The sequence below is a fragment of the Phocoena phocoena genome, chromosome 10, assembly GCF_963924675.1.
Source record: "Phocoena phocoena chromosome 10, mPhoPho1.1, whole genome shotgun sequence".
NCBI classification, from domain to species: Eukaryota; Metazoa; Chordata; class Mammalia; order Artiodactyla; family Phocoenidae; genus Phocoena; species Phocoena phocoena.
In genome coordinates, this window is record NC_089228.1 from 41449782 (window position 1) to 41473134 (window position 23353).

At 49.5% G+C, this 23353-nt stretch overlaps 2 protein-coding genes across 4 annotated transcripts in view; one reads left to right on the forward strand and one right to left on the reverse strand.

Annotated features, from left to right (window-relative positions):
* FYCO1 (FYVE and coiled-coil domain autophagy adaptor 1) overlaps window positions 1-23353 on the forward strand; it is a 73130-nt gene that overhangs the window by 29193 nt on the left and 20584 nt on the right. For all 3 annotated transcript variants that reach the window (XM_065884917.1, XM_065884918.1, XM_065884919.1), the window contains 4 exons: window positions 1007-1174; window positions 3130-3282; window positions 4032-4243; window positions 5656-5800. In XM_065884917.1, the coding sequence (XP_065740989.1) occupies window positions 1007-1174; window positions 3130-3282; window positions 4032-4243; window positions 5656-5800 (678 nt within the window). The remainder of the gene's footprint in view (window positions 1-1006; window positions 1175-3129; window positions 3283-4031; window positions 4244-5655; window positions 5801-23353) is intronic.
* Window positions 12826-13851, reverse strand: CXCR6 (C-X-C motif chemokine receptor 6). Its single transcript, XM_065886216.1, has one exon. The coding sequence runs from the start codon at window positions 13849-13851 to the stop codon at window positions 12826-12828; it is 1026 nt and encodes a 341-aa protein (XP_065742288.1).

Sequence of the window (23353 nt, forward strand, 5' to 3'; positions counted from 1 at the left end):
TCATCTGACTCTTCTCAGCTGACTCCTCACAGAGTTTGAATCCTATAGGACTCTGGCTTCCCTTAGCCAGGCGGTGTTCATGTGACAATTTAAGTAGAACCTCCGAAGTTGGTGGCATTTTTTTTAATGCTGTAACTCTGTGGTTGTGTGTGTGTGTGTGTACCCGAGATCGTTTTGGAGGACAGTGTGTAGTAAACAACAACCTCCTGACAACTTTATACCGGACATGGAAAGGCTGGATTAGATACAGATTAATTAGTCTTGCACAGCCCTCTGTTTTAATGGAGCTGTTATGAATGCCTTGCTTTATGAGGCATCCTTGGAAAACCACTGCCTTAGGGGACAGGTGAGCTGAAAGAGAAGTGGGCAAGGGCGGGAAGACAGTGGTTCAGCCGGCCCCCCTGCTGCAGCTTGAGGCTCCGAAGCACCCAGAACAGGATTCCTTAGGCCTCAGGGCTGTCAGGTTGAACGCCTCGCAGTGTAGATTGAGTGCCTGCTGTGTGCCCCATGCCAAGCCCCATGTGTAGAGTCCCAAAGACACATGGAAGATAGACGCTTCTCTGTGTGGTCATCTCCAGGAAGCTACGCCTCTGTTCTTTCTCTCCTGGCTCCTTTTTCCTCTTGTGTGTACTGCCATCACCAGCCCATGTACTTAACCCGTTGGGCTCCTCTCAAAACCTCAGTCTCTGCCCAAGAACCAAGTGGTACAGAGTTTGACGCACGTGGGGTGCTCCTAGTGACCTGAGCTCAGCCTCCTCTCCCAAAGGTCCCTTGTATTTGTCGTGAGGGGTAGTGGTGTGTGAAGAGTTCGGGTGTGTGAGGGAAGTTTCGAAGGCTTAAGAGAGTGTACAGCCTGTGAGTGGGGCCGTGCCAAGGGGCTCCCCCCATGAAGGGGAAAGCCTGGTAGGGCAGCAGGACCCCCCCATTAGAGGCCTGGGTTAGCCCAGAGGCACGGGGGAAGCTGGAAGTAGTGGGTAATAAGGAAAACTTACTACTCCTCCACCAGGACCCAGAAGGAACTTGAAAAAGCCACGACAAAGATCCAGGAGTATTACAACAGACTCTGCCAGGAGGCGACAGACAGGGAAAAGAATGACCAGAAGATGCTTGCTGACCTGGATGACCTGAATAGAACCAAGAAGTTCCTGGAGGAGCGGCTGATAGAGCTGCTCAGGTGAGTATCAAACAAGGGGCCGGGGGCTGCCCCCAAGCTTGGCTTTTCTTTAAAGAAATGCAACTGTTCTTGAAAGGACTCTTCGAGGGAAATGGGCCCCTGTCTGCTTGTGTTCTGTTGTAAGCGCCCACACACGTGGACAGGGTCTGCTCAGGCCCTTGGCAGCCTTGCACCTGGTCCGTGTTTTCCTACTGCTATGCTGTTTTCAAAATCTCCGTGTGCTCAGCCACAAGAGTGACAATCAAAGATGTTTAATATCCTCAGGGACTTCTCTATTCCCTTGTCCCTCTCTCGTGAGCCCTTTTCTCCTTCTCCTCCGTCCCACTCTCCCCAGCACCTGGGCCCCCAAACTCCAGTGCCTGCAGGTAGCAGACAGTGGTGTAAATGTGTGAACCGGGCCAGGACGGGGCTCTGAGAAACAGGAGGACATGACCTGCTCTGCTCTTGCTGACTGTTGCCCCGCAGGCATCAAGTCCAGGGTTGCCAAGTCACCTTACTTCTTAAGAGAAGGTGGAAATCTGAATTTTTATGTGAAATTGGCCTGACTTTTAAATGTTGACAACTCATTCAAAAAGTTTTTTAAAGTTTTTGTATGGAATTATTATTATTATTTTTTTGGCTGCGCCTGGCTGCTTATGGGATCTTAGTTCCCCAACCAGGGATCAAACCCACGCCCCCTGCAGTGGAAACGCGGAGTCTTAACTACTGGACCTCCAGGAAAGTCCCGGAAATTTTCAAAAATACAAAAATAGGATAGCAAAATGCACTGCTGTGTACCTGTCACCCAGCTTCAACATTATTCAGCTCGTGACCAGTCTTGTATCATCCAAGAGTCCTACCCATTTCCCCCACCTCCTCAGATTCTCTTGAAGCAAATCCCAGACATCCTGTCATTTCATCCACAAGTATTCTGGTACGTACCTCTCCAGCACAAGGACTCTTATTTTAAACAACCACAGCATCATTACCGCGTTTGAAAGTTAACTAATTCCCAATATCATCAAGTGTCTAGTCTAGTTTGAAATTTATCTAATTGCTTTATAGGTTTTTCTAATTAGGATCTATATTAGATCTATACATTGCATGGTGATATGTTTCTTAGATCTCTCTTACTTAGTCATGGTTCCCCCACCATCTCACTCTCTTTTTTTTTTCCTTTGCAGTTTACTTCTAAAGAAAGCAGGCCATTCATCTGGTAGAGTTTCCCATAGCCTGGACTTTGCTGATTGCATGCCCATGGTGTCATTTAACATGTTCTTCCATCCTCTGTGTTTCCTATAGCCCCGAAAATTAACAGCAGTTTTAAGGAAGGCTTTATACACATCTTCCCTGGTGCATCAGGCACATTCAGATGCTGCCAGAGCCTCCTGAAAAGCTGCGACTTTTTCAGTGTGCTTGCTTCCTGTAGTGGCTGTGCTGTCTCTCTAAGGAGTGGAGGAGGTCAACATCCCATCGGATTTTCAGGCTGGAAAAGCTTGGCTCTCCTCCATTAATTGTTACTTAAACCATAAAAACACGAAGGATCCCGAGCACATTTAAGATTTGGGTTCTTGGGCTCACAGCACACAGACGGTCATGTAATCATGGCAGCACGTGACAGCTTAAACTCCCATTGGCCACATGCACTGTCATTTAGACATCTGAGCAGCTGGTGGCCCTTGTCAGTGCCAGCAGGTCTGCAGTTGCCAGAGCCTTTTATGGACATCACAGACCCCCCTGTACCTTCACACAGTGTGGTGTCAGTTGAGGACTTAACACGTTGGGAGGCTCCTGCTGAGTCTGGGACTGGTGTGGGGTGACAGAGGAGACGTAGACTGGGGGTTTATTTCCAAGGTAAAAGTGAATTCTCCTTGTGTTTTGGGAAATTCGGAAGCAGTCTTTTGAAATGAACCAGAGATAATTCTATTGTTTTCATGGATTCTTTCTTCTATTTTTCTAATGCGGCTTTTTCCCAGGGACAAGGATGCTCTCTGGCAGAAGTCAGACGCCCTGGAATTCCAACAGAAGCTCAGTGCTGAGGAGAGGTGGCTGGGGGACACGGAGGCGGCGAACTACTGCTTTGACTGCAAGCGGGAGTTCAGCTGGATGGTGCGGCGGCACCACTGCAGGTCAGCAGGCGGCTTGCGGGCGGGGCCCAGCACTAGGGCAGACGCCTCTGAACGAGGACTCCGTGGCAGGCGTTGGCACTGCAGCCAACTGTCTAGGAAGACCACGTTGCCTCTTAGTTTCGAGGGAACCAGTTGTGGAGGGTATGTTAGGCAGGGTCTCAGCAGGACACTTGGGGATCCCCGAAAGGGAAGAGAGTTTAATACAGGGGGTGTAGGCAGAGTTAAGGGGACCCACAGGGATGTAGAGCACCCAGAGACCCAACCTCTGGCCCTCTCTTGGCCTGCAGGGGTCAGAGGGGAAATGAAACCCAGAGAGAGCAGGGGCTGAGGCTTCACCAGAGAAACACAGAGCAAAGACCCCACCCCCACCCCCCAGGGCCCAAAGAAGGGCAGGCAGGAATGAATCTTGAGTTGGGGTGGGGACAGATGGAGAATGGTCAGCACAGGGGGATGGGGTCTGTGGTCTCTTAGAGCCCAGCCCCCGAGGCCTAGAATGCACACCTGCATCGTTGCGTTAGGGAAGGGGGCTCGGCCTGCCTCCCAGGACCCTAGGAAGTAAACGTGTCTCCCATCAGGCTTAGCAAGATGGCGTTTTTGTAATCTTATGAGATAGGCCTTCAGGCCCCACTCTAGAGTGGGGGCAGAGCCAGGTCTGACGAGCCATGAACAGAGCCCGGTTCCGGTCCCAAGCAGGTCACTCGAGACCTCTAGTGCAGCGTCCTCAGGGCCCGTGCCTGTGTCGTCCCCAGGATATGTGGCCACATCTTCTGTTACTACTGCTGCAACAACTACACTGTGAGCAAGCACAGTGGCAAGAAGGAGCGCTGCTGCCAGGCCTGCTTCCAGAAGCTGAGCGAGGGCCCCGAGTCCCCCGACAGCACCAGCTCGGGCACCAGCCAGGGAGAGCCCAGCCCCGCCCGGTCACCAGCCCAGGCCGCACCCCAGGCCACCGGAGGCCAAGGTCAGGCTCCGCCACCGCCCTCGGTGTTCTCCAGGTGCCCCCCTCACCACTACCCCACTGTGGCTGCTTAGCTGGAACATGCGTAGTTCAGTGTTTTCCAAACTTAGGCACTAAAAAGGTAGTACCACCAATCTGAGACTTTCTTTTTGATGTAATTAGGAATGAAGGAGAATTGAAAAGGGAATAACTTTCTCCTGACATGATTCAGTGTTGTTTAACGTGGTGTCTGTGTACTTCTCAACTCACACCACCAGTGGACCCACAGCTTAGGAAAACGCTGTCTCCCAGGGCCCCAGCCCCATATCCAGCCCTCTCTTTCAGGGTAACCAAAGGCCAGGAGTTGAGTGTGGAAACGAGCACGTTCTTCCCTGTCTCCCTGTAGCTCACACTCTCTCCCGGCGGCCAAGAAGGGTATACTCTCCTTCCTGTCCTCTCACTCAGCTCCGTAAAAGGAGGCGGGGTTTGGTTCCTGCTGCCCCTGCTCAGCACAGCCTCGCGGGCCAGCCCAGGCCGCTCCCTCAGGGCTGGCCTGTGGGTGTCTGTTCTAAAGCACGGCCTGTACCAGGAGCCATGCGGCAGGGCCTGCTGGGAACTTGTAACTCCCATGAACTGTTCTTCTTGCTGAATCTTCCCCTCGCCTGGCTCACTAGTGGGTGTTCCAGTGACGACAGAGGGTGGCATGGTGCCAGCATGCTGAGGTTGCTTGTTTTGCTTTCTGACATTTCCTGTCTCCTCCTCTGTCTGTCTGTCTGTCTTACTTTCGGTCTTTTCTTCTTTCGTCTCAGGCCTGCCATCACATTTTCCATCACATGCAAGAGACTGCTTGTTGGCGGGGTTGGGGGTGACTGGCACAGCAGCATCGCACAGCATCCTTCCTGCCGGGTAGCCTGCAAAGTCGGGCACAAGTACCCTGGTCAGAAGCACAATGGCTGCTGTGCAGAGGGAGGTTCTTTTCCACCCCTCAGTGGATTGAGGTGAAAATGCAGGTCAGACAGAATCCTCCTCTCAAAGAGGCATGAGTGAGGTCTGTGTCTGCTGGAGCAAGGATTCAGCAGCACAGAAGTACGATTACCTTTTTGTTAGGTTCTTTCCTGATAAGGTTTTGATAGGTTTTTTTCCTTCTATATAAAGGGCCTCAGAGAACATGTAAGAGCTTAAAACCTCTCCACACCACTGCCTGAGGGACTTCAGAGAAATCTCTTGCATGGTGCATTCAGTTTCATCTGTAGTCCCCTCATCTGCTTTTCTGGAACATCCCAAGAGCCATTTCTCTCCATCTGGACAGAGGAGCTGTCGGTTGAGTGAGCACTTAGAGTGCGTCCTGGTGGCTCGTCCCATGTAGCTGCACTCCCTCCCCGTACTGTCCATGACTGTGCATTTCTCTTCTCTCCCAACCTGCCTCTGCACCCCAGGTGCTAACACAGACTGCCGGCCGCCAGACGATGCCGTGTTTGACATCATCACAGATGAGGAGTTGTGCCAGATACAGGAGTCCGGCTCCTCCTTGCCTGAAACACCCACCGAAACTGATTCTCTTGACCCAAACGTGGCTGAACAGTGAGTAGACATCACCTCCATTTCCTGAATGCTCATTAAGTGCACTTATCAAAGGATTAGGAAAGCTTGGAAGCAAGATTGGCTGTCTTTGCTTAAGGGAAGGTGCCTGCGAACAGTGCTCGGGGCAGGGTGCCCTTGAGGAGCACCAGGGCTCGAGGAGTAGTCAGTGTTGAGCCTTGTCAGAGGGTTCCTGGGCGTGTCTGTCAGCGGTCCCCCTGATTTCAGCATCTCCAGGAAGGCCTTTCTTGGCTTAGGCAACTGTATTAATCTGCTCAGGCCACCATAACAAAATACCATAGACCAGGTGACTTAAACAGCAGGGATCTATTTTCTCACAGTCCTGGGAGTCCAAGGCCAAGGCAGGTTTGGTTTCCTGAGGCCTCTCCTTGGCTTGCAGACAGCTGCTGTCTTCCTGTCTCTTCACATGGTCATGCCCGCTATGCTTGTGCCACCCATGTCTCTCTGTGTTCTAATCTTTTCTTCTTATAAGGACACCAGTCAGGTTGGATTAGGGCTCCCCTTATTGGCCTCATTTTAACTAACTTACTTCTTTTAGGTCTTATCTCCAAAAACAGTCACATTCTGAGATACTGGGCGTTAAGGCATCAACATTTGAATTTAAGGGGTGGACACAATTCAGCCCACGAGAGCAGCGTTTGCTGGGCTGCTGTAGCCATGCTCAGAGTAATGCGCTGCTCTTTAAAAACCGTGTTCATCTTTTGGAACCACTCATCAGGCTTGGTAATGGTGCCACAAGATTAATTTCTGTTGTCTCAAGTAGATGTTTCTCTCAGAAGTCCTCTTTTTTTTTTTTTTTTTGGCTGCGCCATGCAGCATACAGGATCTTGGTTCCCTAAGCAGGGATCGAACCCGTGCCCCCTGCAGTGGAAGTGGGGAGTCGTAACCACTGGACTGCCAGGGATGTCCACCCCAAAGTTCTAAAAGCAATAAAAATATAACCAAGTTTGTTACCCGGTGCTTTCCCCTCCCCCATCCCGTGCCTGCCCCATCACCAGTATCTTGTGCTGCTCTTAATCAGTGACCCAGACCCACCAAATGTTCCCGATGCCGCAGATGGACAGCGTCAGGCACAGGGGTGTCCTTTAGTACCAGCTCTCCATTGGCCCTCTCATTTTTCTGGGCCAGCTCTTTTCCAACAAGGCCTGTGAGGAGAGTTCTGCAATGGCTAGTTTCTAAACATATGAAGTAAGTGCACAAAGTGCCATTGTATTAAAGTGTCAAGAGTTTAAGCCAGGGGACCCTTGGGGAAAGTCAAGTTCCCCTACGCGGCAACCTTGCTCGGTGTCTCTCAGCCCCTGGGGTCTGGCTTAACTGCAGTTCCTACAGCAAAGCACTGCCTGTTTAGAAGCTCAAGGGAGAATTGACATGGCTCCTGTGTCCAGACGTTCGTTGACTCACTTTCCATCCAGTTAGGGAGCTTTGTGATGCTCTTGCCGACTTGTATTGAGACCTCTGTTCCTCTATTCCTGCCCAGAGTTCAGAGGAAGGGCTGTCAGATTTACCATCCAGGATTTCTGCTGCATGGGAGGAGATGCACTTAATCTTCGGAAGGTTCTCAGCACAGGAGATTTTAGGCTCAAGTGTATGTCTCCATACTCTTCTGTTCTCTTGCCTGAAGGTGACTGACCTTGCCTCATGGATAAAGCCAGCCCATCACCCAACCCAAGAAAGCCTCTGCTCACTGTGACCATGGGCCCTTTCTTTTCCTTCTGAAGCCTTTCTTGGCTGCGCGAGCCTGCAGCGTTCTCCCCAACCCCCATGGTTCAGTGGTCCCCAGGGCACGTTCTCTTGCATTTGCAGTAAGCCATACTCATGCCGTCGTCACCTGGCAGCTCTTCACTGACTGTGCCTCAACTGCTGGCCAGGTGGGTAGGTGGGTAGGGGGTTTGGGGAGCAGGATTGGAAGCTCAGGGCCTGGGAGGATGACCTTGGGCTGTCACCTGCATGAGAAAGTGCCGCCCTGCAGCTCCCTCTTCCCTTCACCTTTCGCCTTCCCCTTTCTCAGTAGCAGTAAAAGCAGAAGGTCTTCTGACTGCTGACAGATAAGTGTGTTTTGGGTCATGGGAAATCAGGAAGTGGTCCAAGGAAAGCAAACTGCCAGCACGCTGGCCTGCAGCCTGCGGAGGAGATCCAGGGCTAATGGGCGGGCCTGCAGTCCCCATGCGTCCTCTGCTTGGGTGGAGGGCCAGCCCTCCAAGTCAGTTCAGGGCCTGCCTTGTCTCACACCTTCCTTGTGAGTTAGCCAGAGACAGACCCCCGTGCCTCTGGTGGCTTTTTCTTATGTTCTTTTTCTTCCTAAGCTTAGGACCAATCAGAACCACCAGGAGTCTGAGGAACTCCGACGGGTTTGGTGGGGTGGGGGGTGAGGGGTTGGTGTAGAGCCTGGGTTTGTGTATGCATCCCTGCCAAGACACTGAGAGAAAGAAATCAGCAAGTCCAAAGGAAGAAGTGGTCCAGGAGGGGTTAAAGGCTGTGAAAGCCCTGATGTGGGGGGAAGGAGGCTGCCTGGAGGCAGTGTATGTGGAGCACTTTCCCTGTGTAGCAGCTTTTGCACGTGACCTCACTTAGTCCCTGCCCAACCCTTCAAAGAGTAGGGATTATGGTCCCCATTTTACAGGTCAAGGTACTGAAGCTCAGGAGGCAGGTAACTTGCTCAGGGTCAGGGGGCTGTAAGTGTCAGCATTAAGCTTTGTGCCCAGACCCCCTCCCTCCAGTCCACAGGCCCGAGATTCATTTTGAAGAGTACAGCCCTTTCCTGGTCCCGTTTCCCTACCTTCACATCAAGCACCTGCCCACCTTCCCTGCCTCTTTGTCCACTCCTACCCCCCCCCCACACACACACATTCTCAGGACAAACACAGTTGTCTGCCTTGGCCCTCCTGGCCGTGATGGGACAGGAACAGGTCCCAGAATCCAGCTCTCGGGGAGACCCGGCAGGATCCCGCAGATCCCTAAGCAGCCTCCCAGAGGCCCCTGCACGTGGCTCAGGAGCACAGCCCACCTCAGGTGGAGGGGAGATATTCTCCAGAACCCTGCAGCTGTGCACACCCCTCCCAACTGTGACCCAGGCCCACCCTCAGCCGTCTCCCTGACCAGGTGCCCGGCTCTTCTCAGGACCGAGGCAGGCAGAGGAGGAAAGAAACTGTCCTCCAGCAACAAGCCTGGCCTTGGGTCCCTTGGCCTCTGTTCTGCTTCCAGCAGCCATTCCCTCCTCCAGGCCCGGCCTCCCTTCTCAAGCAGACTGTGCCCATGAAGAACTTGAGGTCCAGAGTCAGACACTCCTGGTCTGCTGCCTCCAGGTTCCCTGGCTTTGAGCACCACAGGCCCCAAACTCAGTTCCCTCCCTCGTGCAGAAGAGACAGGGACGGCACCTCTAGGGTCGTTAGCAGGATCAGATGGAAATGATGTGGAAAGCCTTCCATGGAATTGCGTGGTTTTGGTGATGTTTCCCCTGAGCTGTGAGGTCAAGGGCCACGCTGTGATGTCTACTGCCACGGGCCCTGGTTCCTTACATCTTGTGGCTCAGTTGTGTTCGCCAACGAAAATCCCACCAGATGCCCAGATGATACTGAGCTCAAACTCACGCACGGAGACTGTCCCTGACCCACAGAGCATCTTTGCCAGTACTTGCTTTAGAACGGGTGCTCTGTGGTCAGAGTGCTTCGGAGATCCGTGGCAGGTTTATCACCAACCAGGAGATACGATACCTGGTATCTCAAACCGAGAACAGGATATGGTGATAACAGTTAAGGTTAGAAAGCCACCTTGTGCTTGGGTTAACCTAGCATCTCCGCCTTCAGACAAGTACAGAGTTGTCAGGTACCCCGGGCCATCTTAGCCAACGTTTGGGGGAAGAGAAAGAGGTTATTCACTGGGATTCCAGCCCTAGCTCTGCTGTGTGAGCTTTGGCAGGTAGTAATGTCTCTGAACTAGTTTCCTCATCTGGAAAACAGGGATGATAGTACCAGGCGTCCTACCAAACGGTATTGGGAGTTACCGTGGATCACAAAGGACTGGGCCTGTGGAAGGGGTGCTGTGCTGAGAGAACGAGGCTAGAGCCAGCGCCCCGGCCACTCCTGGGCCCTGTGCTCTTTGTTCCGCCTCCACCCCTTCAGTACGGGCAGCTTCTGTTTTTTCTCTCCTGCAGCACCATTTCCTCAGTCCAGAGTGCTCACTGAGAATCCCGGGCTTCTGGCTCCAGGTAGCCCCTGGAATCAGGTTCACCCTGTGTTCACCACATCTCAGACAGTGTGGCCGTCATGGTCTCTAACCGCCCCGCCCCCGGCCTGCAAGTGCAGGGAACCTGGTCGGGGAGGAGACCCTGAGGCCGCATGTGAGGCCAACTGGACTCACCCAGGGTCCACACCCAGCCTGACCCCCTCCCGCCAGTTTCCCCCACACCCCAGGCTGCTTACGTCAAGCACTGGTGCGTGGGAGCAGAGGGGAGAGCCAAGGGGAGAAGGGCGGGTCTGAGCTTGTGCTCCATGGGGCTGTCTCGTGGATGAGTGAAGTCGAGAGTGAAAGCCTTGTTTGGGCTGTGCCCATGTCTGTTGCCCATAATGGTGTGTACCCAGGAGGGTTTTGGGAAAAAGATCTCTACTCCCAAGTGTGAGCAGGTGAGGGCCCAGAGAGCAGGGCCAACGAGTGACTTGGGAGGCAGAGAAGGTGAAAGAAGATTCAGCTGCTGTGCTTTTCCTCAGGACAGGCAGGCAGGTTCTCCTAAGCTGTGGAAGGGCCAGTGAAAAACCTTTTTGCAAGGACCCTGGAGAGAGGGCATATAATAGGCCTGGGATGGGGCACGGCCTGATGGGTGCCTGGTCTCCTTTGACTCAGCCAGGCAGGCACCGTTCAGGGAGAACCCAGCGGTCCCAGCAGCCGCCCCTCTGTTGCCGTGACCAGCAGCCCCCAGCGTGGCTTGGAGTGCACTGTCCGTGCCTCACAGCGCTCCTGGAAGGAGGGCTGTTGTCAGCTTGGGGTGTGGATGGTGAAATGGGCTTGAGGAGGCTGCGGGGCTTGTCCCAGGATGGACAGATGTGGAGCTCTCTCCGGGGCAGTGACTGAGTCACCCCAGAGCCCTGCTTTTCCCATCCCACCACACCGCTTTCCTCCGTGGGGACACATGGAAAGGCCGCAGGGCCCCTGGCTCCCCGACTCTTCACTCCTTCCTTCCCAGTTAGGGCCTCTGCCTCTTGTTTTGGGACATTGTTGGGGAGGCCAGGGGCTCGTGGTCCCTCTACCAGAAGTGCTTGACATTAAGGTGACAGCACAGAGGAGGGTGACCAAAACTCCCCCTCTGAAGCCAACGTAAACAAGTTGAAAGTCAGCCTTGTCACCATGAAAAGGGCAGGTTTTGGTGTTCGAGGAGCACTGGGTAGTCCATGCGGCCTGAGCACAGTAAAGCCGCTCTCCCCGTGGGTGCATTTAGGCACGTGTATGAAACAGTCGGTGGCCCTGTAGGCCCTGCAAGGCCGGCCTGTGCGCAGCTGGACTGCGCCGTGTGCCTCTGGAAGGCACGAAGCCGACCCTGCCCCGCCCCGCCAGTGCACAGGGAAAGGCAGGCGGCTCACGTTTTGTGTGGCTGGTTCTTGAGAGGATAACAACTACCGCCATTTTGGGGGCCCTTCCTCCCACAAATGCAAACCGTGCTAAGTGTTTGTGTGCACCCTCTGCAGTCCTCGCACGCCTGCCCTGAGAGGTGGTACTGTTACGGTCCCCGTTTCACCAAAGCGGAAGGGCTTAAGAGATGACCAGCTGGCCTTACCCACTCGTGACTCGGGTCTGTCCAAGCTGCGAAACCTCGCTGTTTGGCCCTCTCTGGCCCACCTCCCTGAGCGCTCTTCTTAGCTGTTGTCAGCAGGTTCTCCATATTTCAGTGAGTGATTTTGTGACATGTGAGCCAAAAAGGCCACTTTTAAGCCTGCTGAGCAGGTTGCTGGGATCTAATAAACATGCTAAAACTCTGCCTCATTCTGTGACCACATCTCAGAGGTAACAAACGCACCTCTCGTTCTGGGCAGGAGGTTGAAGCCACAGTTGTTGTCATTGGTGTATTGATAGAGCAGTGCCCTGAAAGTTGGCAGTTTTAACTTATTTCCTGTGCTCTGAGCCCACAAGTGATCACTTTTGGTATTCAGGAATACCACAGTAAGGTGGAACGCGCCTAAGGATAAAAGTTTTATTTCTCAGTCACGAAAATCATGCTGTTTGAGAGGTGTGTGTGTGTGTGTATTACATACACATTTCTATATGATTTGTGTGTGTGTGAGGCATTGGCTAAATTCAGGTTTTAAATGAGCAGACCCACCGAAGATCCATTTCAGAGGCGCTGCTTAGACTCACGGTAGTCTTAAACTCAGCTTTGCACATTTTTCTAGCATTCTGTGGCCCGCTGGAATCCTCAGCCGACCCTCATTTGCTTTGGCCCATTCATATTCCCTGGTGCTAGTCCTTCCAGGATTAATCAAAGAGAACATAAAGCCCCTTTCTATATGAAACCAAACCCACAAGGCGTGGCAGAACCTGAGCTCGTTTCTGTTGGGTGCCTGGTGATGGAGGTCTGAGTCACAGTGTCAGCACTGGTTTTCATGGCTGCTTTAATCTCCCCTGCTTCCCAGTCAGCAGAAGAATCTTCTGAACTTGGGAGCCCGGAGTGTCACCTGCCATCAAGACCTTTGTTGGCCAGGCCCCCCTGTTCAACCCTTAGTCCCATTCCCATTCCCATTGAAGGAGAACCTGGGGTCTTGAGAATCACACGTCATTCCCTGGTGTCAGTGTTCTCGGGGTAGAGAAAGGAAAGCTCTGGCAGCTTTCAGCCTCCCCTTTGAGCTTTAGGCCTGGGTGTAAAAGAAGAGGGCACAGTCTGCGCATGCCTGAGAAGAAGCATCCCACCCCAGCTGCACCGTTTGATAACTTCTCCTTGAGAACGCTCATGCTATACACAAAGCCTTAGAGGACACAGCCATGTTCCTGTGACTTCTGAGCAGCCTGTCCAAGCCCAGCAAGGCCTACAGCTGGAAGATGCTGGTCGCCTCCATGTTGCGAGAGGCTGAAGCAGTCCTGGAAGTGTCCTCTGAACAATTCCGTTGGCTTGAGACACCCAGGTGAGGGAGGCAGCCAGCGTCTTTCACAAGTTTCCAGAAGTTCTTCCGAAACTTCAGGCCAACAAAGGCATAGAGCACAGGATTAAGGCAGGCACGCAGGTAGGCGATGGCCTCTGTCACTGTGATGGCATAGTTAAAGCTAGTCATGGCGTGGTACTCCCAGCTCATGCTGCGAATGAGCTTCACGAGGTTGAAGGGCGTCTGGGTCAGCAGGAACACCGCCACCACCAGGAAGATGATCTTCAGAGACTTGTGCTTCTGGAAGCCTCGGGCCTGAAGCAGTGTCTTGATTATGACTGAGTAGCAGACAATCATGGCAAGCAATGGCAGGAAGAACCCCAGTGTCATCTGGGTGGCCAGAACCATGGTGGAAATCTCCTCGTTGTGGTAGCCGCAGACAGGCTTGTCAAGGTAAAGGACGTCGCCATAGATGATCTGCGGCAAGGAGACCAGCAGGGAAACTACCCAGATGGACAAGCAGACGGCCTTACCCCAGGCCATCCGCTTGGCCTGCTGGTTATAGGCCTTGGTGGCCTGAACCACTGCAATGAAGCGGTCCATGGTGATGCAGGTGAGGATGAGCATGGACGTGTAGAAGTTCAAAGTGTAGATGCCCAGCAGGGTTTTGCACATGACTTTGCCAAAGACCCACTCGTGGATGCCTGCGTAGGCCCAGAAGGGCAGAGTACAGGCGAACACCAGGTCAGCCAAGGGCAGGTTCATTAGGAACACGTCCGTCAGGCTCTTCAGCTTCTGGTAGAAGATGTATATGACCAGCACCAGGGAGTTCCCCACCAGGCCACAGATGAACACCACCACATACACGCAGGGCAGGAACAACTTGCTGAACTGCAGGAAGTGTTCGTGCCCCTGGCTGCTGTCATTGGAAGCGTTGAAGAACCCGGGGTCTCCGTAGTCGTACTCGGCCATGGTGTCTGTTCTGATGGACCCCTGGGAGTCAAACCACAGGAATTATATATATTTGGGGCTGAGGGTGATCCCTCCTGTCTTCCCATTGCCCACAGTTAGGGGGCAGATAGTCACCTCCTAAACCCACCCACTGTTCTGCTCAGTAACAGCCCAGTATATTGGGGACAACCAGTTCTGAGGGGAAACTGCTCAGACAGGACGAGGAACCCTTCACTGGCCCTAAAGTTCTCAGGATCTCACCTGTCTGGGAGACAACACATAACTGACCCCACCCACATTCCATAAAATCCTGTGCTCAATGGCCTTGGAAGCAAAGGTCACCACGTGGTGAACTGGGGAGTGTGTCCTTTTGGAAGAGCTGCGCTGCTCTTCAGTGGGGAGGGCTGTATTCATCTGTCCATGCCTCGCAGAAGGTGCCCACCTAGCCTGTGCCCCATCTTCTGTTAAGTTGACCCCTGGACTACGACTTGTGAAAGCTAAGGCAATATCCCCCTTCCTGGGGGTCCACCATCAAGGAGACTCCTGGAGACCAAGAGGTGTTTGGTCCTTTCTGCCTAGGTGGGCCATCCATCCTGCCTCGTCTTACCGTGATGGGGAGCCAGGGCAGGGAAGAGCCCAGGCTGCCCAGTGCTTTGGCCAAGCGGCTTTCTGACCAGGGAACTGGGCAGTTTTCCTCACGCCCAACCCCAGCTTTCCCCTTCATCTGTCACAGTGTATGACATTCCACCCTCAGGGCCTCTTTGATCTTCAGGAATCTCTTTGCAAGGTAGATTCCCCCAGAAGGGAACATTGCTTTAGCTTTTATGACTAGCAGTGTAGGGCTGAGGGGTCTCCTTTAACACACGGAAGAGCTGATTGAAATGGGACGTCAGGTGGGTGGGCTACCACAGCAGGGCTCGTGGCCAGCCTTGCAGTGGGACTACTTATAGCAAAGACCAAATAGCTATCTTTCTTGCCTGGGGGTCCCAGCCCTTCAAGGTTATCACTTCCCTCTGACCCTTCTCTGGGCCCTGTGACTCTGCTGGGGAGCATGGACCAGACACGGGTGATATAATCTGTGGTGTGGGAGTAGGGGCAACTGCGGCAGCAACGGCCTTGGAGGGCCAGGTCAGTCCCTGCCACTGTCCTGGAGGTACTCAATATGCAGGGACTCTTCCAGTGAGCGGTGCCATATCCCACTGGCACCTCAAGGAAATGTTTAAGAAGAGCAGGCCTTTGGTTTAGCAAAGTCAGAATATCAACCGGCCAGACAAGGGGGTATAAAAGGAGAGATGATCTTTCCTTTCTGATCTACTCGGAGACTTTTCTTTTCCTGATGCTGGGTCCTGACAGGAAGGGATTTCAGCCCTGCTGCCACCTTGGTATTTCATGGGCTCAAAGCACCCTTTCTCTCCAAGGAAGAACCTTGTCTTTGGGCTAAGACTACTCAGTGAAAAGCCCCTCCTCCTGGACCACAAAATGTTGGATCTCTAAGAGTGAAAGGCCAATTCATGGGCATTGTGCCCCACCAGCTCTGGGCTGCTAGGTTAAGTGGGTCAGACGATGCTCTGTGGGTGTTACTGCTTCACATGGGGACAAAAATATATTCATCATCATTTAGAATGTGACATTAAAAGTAATGTCAGATCTCCATTATTGTTTGACTTCTCTTGGCCTTTAAAAAAAATTCTCCTGGGACTTCCCTGGTGGCACAGTAGTTAAGAATCCTCCTGCCAATACAGGGGACACGGGTTTGATCCCTGGTCTGGGAAGATCCCACATGCCGCAGAGCAACTAAGCCTGTGTGCCACAACTACTGAGCCTGTGCTCTAAAGCCTGCGAGCCACAACTACTGAGCCCACATGTCACAACTTCTGAAGCCCGCATGCCCTAGAGACCGTGCTCCGCAACAAGAGAAGCCACCGCAAGCAATGAGAAGCCCACACACCACAACAAAGAGTAGCACCCACTCGCCACAACTACAGAAAGCCCACGCAGCAACGAAGAGAGCCAAAAATAAATAAATTAATTAATTAATTAATTAATTAATAATTCTCCTACTAAGGCTGTTGCTGCATCCTTAGGCTGGCATTGCAGTTTCCTCAAAGGACCCATGCAAATTCATTTGTAATAATTGGTAAACTAAACAGTGTTTAACAGATTGGGACTGCACAGTTCTGTGCAGATAGAGTGTTAAAAATTACTTTCCCTTCTAGAAATATTAAAAGCATTTGTTTCTTTATTTTCTCTAACCAAAGTCCTATGTTGATTTGTGAAAATTAAAAAGAAAGTAATATATACTAAACTTTGGAAATAGTGTCTGATAATAAATAAATAAGCAAAGTATAATTTAGGCATAAAACAGAATATGACTGAAATGTTTAGGAAGTGCCTTTAATGATTGGAAAATGCAATACATTTAAAAAATTTTTTTATTGGAGTATGGTTGATTGACAACATTGTGTTAGTTTCAGGTGTACAGCAAAGTGAATCAGTTATATATATATAACTGATATGTATAAGATATATATATATAAGTGAGGTATATAGATAGATAGATAGATAGATAGATAGATAGATACTCTTTTTTTTAGATTCTTTTCCCATATAGCTCATTGCAGAGTACTGAGTAGAGTTCCCTGTGCTATACAGCAGGTTCTTATTAGTTATCTATTTTACATATAGTAGTGTGTATATGCCAATCCCAATCTCCCAATTTATCCCTGCCCGCCCCCCGCAAAATGCAATGTAATATTGGCTGTTACTATTACAACGAATAGATGACAAAGTGAATGTAAAATTGATCATGATTCTCAGCCTTCTTTGATCATAAACCCCTTTGAGAGTCTTATTAAAGCTGTAGCTCTTTTCTCTCAGTAATAATGTACAAACATGCCTGCAACTCCGGGGGTTCATGAACTCTTTAAATCCCTCTGCCCCATATTCTATAGACTTTGTTTACAAATCTGTGATAAGCTATATATTTTTTTTTTTTTTTTTTTTTTGCGGTACGCGGGCCTCTGACTGTTGTGGCCTCTCCTGTTGCGGAGCACAGGCTCTGGACATGCAGGCTCAGCGGCCATGGCTCACGGGCCCAGCCACTCCGTGGCATGTGGGATCTTCCCGGACCGGGGCATGAACCCGTGTCCCCTGCATCAGCAGGCAGACTCTCAACCACTGCGCCACCAGGGAATCCCAAGCTATATGATTTTGACTATATTTTTTAAAACATAGAAAAATGATCAGATTTTATCAGCAGTTCACCCCTGGCTGGTAGAATTAGGGGTGACTTATTTCCATTCCTCCTTTATATTTTTCTGTATTTTCTGAAGTAGCTACAGTTGTATATTGACATATATGGAGAAAAGAAAGTAAACCATAATCTAAGATAACAGCCTGTCTTATAAAATGGAAAAGAAAAACAGAAAAAGAGATTAGTCAGTGAACACACACAGTGACTACCTTATCTCCTGGGGAGGGTCTAATTATGCCATTACTACCAGCATCATCTTACAAGCATCATCTTACAGAACGAGGTTGTCATAATCCTCTCCTCGGACCCTCATGGCAGCAAATAGCAGAGATGGAGTTTGAGCCAAGGGCAGTTGAGCTTGAAAGCCTGGGCATTTGACACCGTACCGTGCTGCAGGCAGGACTCTGAGAATCCCAACAACCTGGAGTTAGCCCCTCTTTTAACTATAAAGAAGACCAATGACTCACCAGTAGAGATGCTCTTTCAGTTTGTTCCCGAGATGAGGTTGCTCACAGCAGCAAGGTCGGCCTCTGCCTCTCTGATGTGGTCCGTGTTTCCGTTGAGTAATTTTTAAGAGCCCTCGGTTGGTGATTATAGGAGACCCAGCCCTGCCCAATCTTGCAGATCAGAATCCACATGACCAGCCTGCACCCATGTAATTTGGGAGTCAAAGAGACGAAGCAGTGGCTCTGATGCTGCATACCCCCGGCAACCTGGCTGGGGTCTTACTCTTTTGCCAGGATCCAAGAGGGTTTTAATTTGTAAACTGAAGGGGAGCGATATGCAGTGTCTGGTAGTCCACTGAAGATGGTGGCATTTGTACCCTAAAATTATTTCATTCACTAGTCGTATGTCTCTTTGGGGCAGTTTGGGTCTGGACCAATGCAAAGTCGATGCTATGGCCTGGATTCCCTGTGTGCCTGCAGCTCCGGTATACGTGACAGCCCTGATTCTCATACCAGTCCTGCAAGTAGGTATTACACCATTTTATAGATGAGAATACAGAGGACTGTAGCCAAAGAACAGCCCCACGGACTCACAGCTAATAACTGCCACTTCCAGGATACGAACCCGGGTCTCCATCGTTGCCAGACCAGTGGACCAAGTGGCTTCTAGATGATGGGTCTGCCAGAGGGCCAGACACAGCCCTTCCTCCTAAACCCACACCACTCAGACAGTGCTCACCGCCCTGCTTGTCCAGGCTAGAATCAACAGTGAACAGGCTGAACCAAATACTGCAGGTCAAAGCACCCATCTTTCTGAAAGAAGTCTTCTGAGACAAGGCATTCCTTCACAGTGAGCCAGCCTGACATCTTGGAATCTTTAAGCTTTGAGAGATGAGTTTTTCCCAGGGACAAACGAACCATGTCACTTAGGACCAGTTCACAGGGTGATGTTAGAAGGGGCTGAACCTTGTCAGACACACTGGCTCAGCCATGGTCGTCCCTCTCAGCAATCGCTTTCCCTCCATGGGGCAGAGCAGGCCTCGGCCCGGTGCCCTCCGTGACCACATACATGCTCGGGAAGGAGGGGTGATGTGTACCTTAGAGAGAGCGTGACCATACTTGTCATAACCATTCTCCAGTGGAAAGTTCTCCGATGGAAAACTTGCAACTAAATTAGATGATAAGAGCCCCTCACAATTTGGGGGTCAGAATTTTATTTCAACCACTTTACAAAATGCCTTCTGTTGTCTTCCGATTTGTAGTGCTCATTGCTTCTCTTTGAAACAAAACTCTGAACTTCTTAAGGGCAAGTACCCAACCATATGTCTTGGGTTTTTCCCAGGATACGTAAACATTTCCGAAACAGAATCGGGGGAGAGTAAAAGTGCTGTGGCAGCCGTGCCCCCTGCAGATTCTCAGAAGTCAGACTGTGTTGGCCTGCTTCCTTTTTCTGAACACCTGACATTCTGGAGCCAGGGCCCTGCGTAGGACGGCAGTTCAGGACGCAGGGATGAGGCGGTTGCTGCTGGTTAGAGGAGTAACTGCCAGGCGGTGGTGGGTGGCGGCGGCTGTGGAGGATGAGTTGGAAAAACCCTCAGAAAAGCAGCCTAACCAGAGGACCGCAGGCGGCAGGCCAGTTGTCAGGACGGGCATGTGGGTCTGAGTGTTTTGGTCAGCCCATAGTTACCAAGTAATCAGAAACCAACACCAGAAGCGATCTTCTTCACTTGGTTTTTAGGCAAAAAGGAAAACAATGACTACAAGAAAAGCTACTAGGAATTTAACAGTAAAATAGAAAGATGCACCCAAGCCCCGCAGTGAATGTGGCCCACCGTGTGGCTCAGCCTCTCCTTCCAAACCCGAGCTGTTCAGTAGAGCCTTCTGAGATGACAGGCGTGTCCTGCATCCAACACAGCGGGCACTAACTCCTGTGGCTGTGAGGCACTCGAAGTGTGGCTAGTGCAACAACAGAGCCAAGCTTTTAGTTTTGTTTTAATTCTGATGAATTTGAATTTAAGCAGCCACATGAGGCCAGTGGGTCTGTACTGAACAGGGCAGTTGTAAACCAAAGACTTCTCCAGTTCACAGGAGACCCCGTGTAACAGGCAGAGCGGCACTCCAACCGTGCTGGCTTAGCAAGGCAGAGGGGTGGATGGAGCCCTCGGGGGAAGGCTGTCAGCAGGACACTCAGGCCATGAGGCTCTCTGGGCTCCATTCCTTCCTCAGCCAACCTGAACAGCCAGAGAGAATCTGCTCCTTGGGCAACTGGCAGAATTGAAGTTAAAGAAAAAAGAGGCTAAGGCATTTTGATTTGTGACAGGAGAATACTGTATATTACAGCTGCAGAGAGCAAGCTGGAGGGACCTCACCTGTGACCCCCTAGTCCAGGCAGGCGTGGACCCCTGGACTGCGTTGCTGGGGACTTCCTCAGCATCCTTGCCTGTGGTCACCACTTTATTCTTACTTGGTTCCAAAGTGGAGCAAGCCTTGGTCATGTCCTTGGGGACATTTGGGGCAGAAGACCACCTTGGCTGTGTGCATGACGGGTGCCCAGGCCAAATGTGGCAGGTGTGGCCAAGATGACTGCCCTGATAGGGTGGAGCAAGTTGACAGATGTACATGCCTTAGGACAGTTCAGCTCGACCAAACCACAGGCTCAGGGACAGAAATTCAGATGGACAGGAAGGGATGACGTGCCATCAGCCATGAGAGGCCACCATAGCTAGCAGTAGGCTCCCATGGCCAGAGCTAGGGGAAGAGGAAGGTCACTTGTGGGCAGTGAGCTTGTCTTGCATCTTTTCTGAGGGAAACACCTCAATGGCAACAAAAGGAGATAGGGTGCCCCCTAGTGGCCTTATCTTTGTTTCCCGTCATTCTCAAGCTTAAAAATCCTTTGACATCTTCCAACACAGTTGCTTGAACATTTTCTACTGCATCCCACAGTCAGAAATTTACATGACTACCCAGGTGTGTATGTGTATAGACAGAGTCAAACAAGAGCCTCATAAAACAATGCTTATCCTTACCACATGCAATATAATGCAAAAACGCGTTCATATTTTCTATTATATCCTATTTCTTTTTTTTTTTTTACCCTTTTATAGGAACATTTTTGCAAAAGCATCAGAGTACACCCAGAACTGTCTGTCAATGACAAAAGACTTAAAAATGACCACGGTTAAACATTTGATGAAATTTCATGATAATGCAATTGACAAGGAAATTTAGTTATTTCTGAGATACACATTTTAAAATAATAACTAGAGTTATGACTTATAACATTATACCAGAACATATAAGATTTTTAGGAATTTCATGTAATGTCTGAAACATTTATATTAACATATTTCCATACAAATAAACCAAAGAAAGTTTAGTATTAGTTTTTTTGTTTGTTTTTTTAATTTTTGAATTTTATTTTATTTTTTTATACAGCAGGTTCTTATTAGTCATCAGTTTTATACACATCAGTGTATACATGTCAGTCCCAATCGCCCAATCCATCAAACCACATCCCCACCCCCCCGCAGCTTTCCACCCTTGGTGTCCATATGTTTGTTCTCTACATCTGTGTCTCAACTTCTGCCCTGCAAACCGGTTCATCAGTACCATTTTTCTAGGTTCCACATACATGCGTTAATATATGATATTTGTTTTTCTCTTTCTGACTTACTTCACTCTGTACGACAGTCTCTAGATCCATCCACGTCTCAACAGATGACCCAATTTCGTTCCTTTTTATGGCTGCGTAATATTCCATTGTATATATGTACAACATCTTCTTTATCCATTCGTCTGCTGATGGGCATTTAGGTTACTTCCATGACCTGTCTATTGTAAATAGTGCTGCAATGAACATTGGGTGCCTGTGTCTTTTTGAATTATGGTTTTCTCTGGATATATGCCCAGTGGTGGGATCGCTGAGTCATATGATGATTCTATTTTTAGTTTTTTAAGGAACCTCCATACTGTTCTCCATAGTGGCTGTATCAGTTTACATTCCCACCAGCAGTGCAAGAGGGTTCCCTTTTCTCCACACCCTCTCCAGCATTTATTGTTTGTAGATTTTCTGATGATGCCCATTCTAACTGGTGTGAGGTGATGCCTCATTGTAGTTTTGATTTGCATTTCTCTAATAATTAGTGATGTTGAGCAGCTTTTCATGTGCTTCTTGGCCATCTGTGTGTCTACTTTGGAGAAATGTCTATTTAGGTCTTTTGCCCATTTTTGGATTGGGTTGTTTGTTTCTTTAATATTGAGCTGCGTGAGCTGTTTATATATTTTGGAGATTAATCCTTTGTCCATTGATTCGTTTGAAAATATTTTCTCCCATTCTGAGAGTTGTCTTTTCGTCTTGTTTATGGTTTCCTTTGCTGTGCAAAAGCTTTGAAGTTTCATTAGGTCCCATTTGTTTATTTTTGTTTTTATTTCCATTACTCTAGGAGGTGGATCAAAAAAGATCTTGCTCTGATTTATGTCAAAGAGTGTTCTTCCTATGTTTTCCTCTAAAAGTTTTATAGTGTCCAGTCTTAAATTTAGGTCTCAAATCCATTTTGAGTTTATTTTTGTGTATGGTGGTCAGGAGTGTTCTAATTTCATTCTTTTACATGTAGCTGTGCAGTTTTCCCAGCGCCACTTATTGAAGAGACTGTCTTTTCTCCATTGTATATCCTTGCCTCCTTTGTCATAGTTTAGTTGACCATAGGTGCATGGGTTTATCTCTGGGCTTTCTATCTTATTCCGTTGATCTGTGTTTCTGTTTTTGTGCCAGTACCATCTTGTCTTGATTACTATAGTTTTGTAGTATAGTCTGAAGTCAGGGAGTCTCATTCCTCCCTCTCCGTTTTTTTCCCTCCAGACTGCTTTGGCTATTCAGGGTCTTTTGTGTCTCCATACAAATTCGAAGATTTATTGTTCTAGTTCTGTAAAAAATGCCATTGGTAATTTGATAGGGATTGCATTGAATCTATAGATTGCTTTGGGTAGTGTAGTCATTTTCACAATATTGATTCTTCCAATCCAAGAACATGGTATATCTCTCCACCTGTTGGTATCATCTTTAATTTCTTTCATCAGTGTCTTATAGTTTTCTGCATACAGGTCTTTTGTCTCCCTAGGTAGGTTTATTCCTAGGTATTTTATTTTCTTGTTGCAGTGGTAAATGGGAGTGTTTCCTTAATTTCTCTTTCAGATTTTTCATCATTAGTGTATAAGGATGCAAGAGATTTCTGTGCATTAATTTTGTATCCTGCAACTTTACCAAATTCATTGATTAGCTCTAGTAGTTTTCTGGTGGCATTTTTAGGATTCTCTATGTATAGTATCATGTCATCTGCAAACAGTGACAGTTTTACTTCTTCTTTTCCAATTTGTATTCCTTTTGTTTCTTTTTCTCCTCTGATTGCTGTGGCTAGGACTTCCACAACTGTGTTGAGTAATAGTGGTGAGAGTGGACATCCCTGTCTTGTTCCTGATCTTAGAGGAAATGCTTTCAGTTTTTCACCGTTGAGAATGATGTTTGCTGTGGGTTTGTCGTATATGGCCTTTATTATGTTGAGGTAGGTTCCCTCTGTGCCCACTTTCTGGAGAGTTTTTATCATAAATGGGTGTTGAATTTTGTCAAAAGCTTTTTCTGCATCTATTGAGATGATCATATGGTTTTTATTCTTCAGTTTGTTAAAATGGTGTATCACATTGATTGATTCACGTATATTGAAGAATCCTTGCATCCCTGGGATAAATCCCACTTGATCATGGTGTATGATTCTTCTAACGTGTTGTTGGATTCTGTTTGCTAGTATTTTGTTGAGGATTTTTGCATCTA